The sequence below is a fragment of the Crocodylus porosus genome, unplaced genomic scaffold, assembly GCF_001723895.1.
Source record: "Crocodylus porosus isolate Cpor-Errol unplaced genomic scaffold, CroPor_comp1, whole genome shotgun sequence".
Lineage (NCBI taxonomy): Eukaryota > Metazoa > Chordata > Crocodylia > Crocodylidae > Crocodylus > Crocodylus porosus.
The window spans coordinates 5,171,205-5,172,671 of record NW_017728910.1 but is presented as its reverse complement, the minus strand read 5'-3'; the positions used below and the strand labels follow the sequence as shown (position 1 = coordinate 5,172,671).

The following is a 1,467-nucleotide window of genomic DNA, read 5'->3' as shown; positions in this document are numbered from 1 at the left end:
CCAAAAAACACACACACAAATTTAAATCCCTCCTAGCTCAGAACAGCACTTCATTGTATATATCAATTTAACCGTAGGCAAGGTTCAGAAAGGCATCTAGATATAGTGATCCTGTGTTTTCTTGCCTAAAATTTAGAGTGTGAACCCTTTAAGCAACCAAATGGACCTCCTTAGCACTCAACTCTGATCAGGCTACTCAGCCCACTCATCCCTACTGATTTTGGTTAAAAATGGAGACACAAGATCTCACGAATTTCAGGCTTCCCCACCCTTTTTTTTAACTGTCAGTCGCCAACAGACCATATACCAAAGTGGAGTAAGATGATATGCAAAGAAGGGCCTTGGCTACAATGGTCCAGCTTGACTAACAGAAGCAACCTAGTGTGATTTTCTAAGTTCTCTACACACATAAAATAGTGTTATATTGTATTATGGATTTTTATTTGAAATCTTTGCTTTTATCAATCGTGGTCAATCGATCGTGTAGGTGTTAGCAATAGTGTACCATGCCTTGTATCAACCTTAATAGGATCTTACAGCACTCCACAGTGATGATTTCTTTTCTTTTTTGGCAGAGGTCTGAAGATTGGACATTTACTTCAAAGATATTCTCAGAAAGAAATTCTAGGCAAAACATCCCATCATACATCATATACAACAATTCATTTCTGATTACCTTTCTTTTTTTAGCATTTCTACTTCTTCTTCTCTCTGTCTAAGATGATTTTTCATTGTTTGCAGTTCACTCTCTAAACAATTAGTTCTTCTTTTTAGATCTTCTCCTTGCCTCTCTTTCTCTGCCAGTTCTTCCTGTAAATGACTACATACTTGTTGGCAAACTAGCAAAGACTCTTCTTTTTCTTTTAAATCATTAGTAAGCCTGAAAACAAATTTAAAGAAATTACCAGGACATAGTAGATACTGTGTTTATTTATAGGTGGTAACTACATTTCCTGAAAGAATGTTTGCTTGGAAAAAAAAAATTACAAAATAACAAAAAAGCAAAAGCACACTAAGAAGAAAACTGGAAACATCTTTGTGAAGCCACAGCTAGTCACCCATCCACACCCACACACACAGAGCAGCACTTTCCCCCCTGCCCCACTCCAGTTGAAGGTAGGAGGAGTGGTGCCCAGCCCAGGCTGCCCCTCCCACCTCCAACCCCTGCTAGAGCTGAGCTGGGCAGTGTGGGTGGCTCTGCCTCCCCACTGGACTGCACCCCGCAGCCCTGCCCACCTGACTTTGCCTGCAGCAGCACTGCTGACTTGAAGGAGGGTTGGAGCTACTGGGGGTGGGGGAGCCAAAATACAATTTCACCCAGGACTCCGTTATTCCTAAGGCTGGCTCTGTGTGAAGTTAACCGAGTGATCAGAAATACAGAAATAAAAAATACATAAATTAAAAGTAATAAACATGCTAATCATATATGAGAAATATTAAAGCAATAAAATAAAAATAATTTGCTCC

The 1,467-nt window shown here is 39.9% G+C and overlaps 1 protein-coding gene across 1 annotated transcript in view; it reads right to left on the bottom strand.

Moving 5' to 3' along the window:
- Window positions 1–1,467, bottom strand: part of LEKR1 (leucine, glutamate and lysine rich 1) — a 162,735-nt gene that overhangs the window by 29,625 nt on the left and 131,643 nt on the right. Inside the window, exon 8 of the mRNA XM_019532510.1 lies at window positions 677–925. Coding sequence (XP_019388055.1) covers window positions 677–925 — 249 coding nt within the window. The remainder of the gene's footprint in view (window positions 1–676; window positions 926–1,467) is intronic.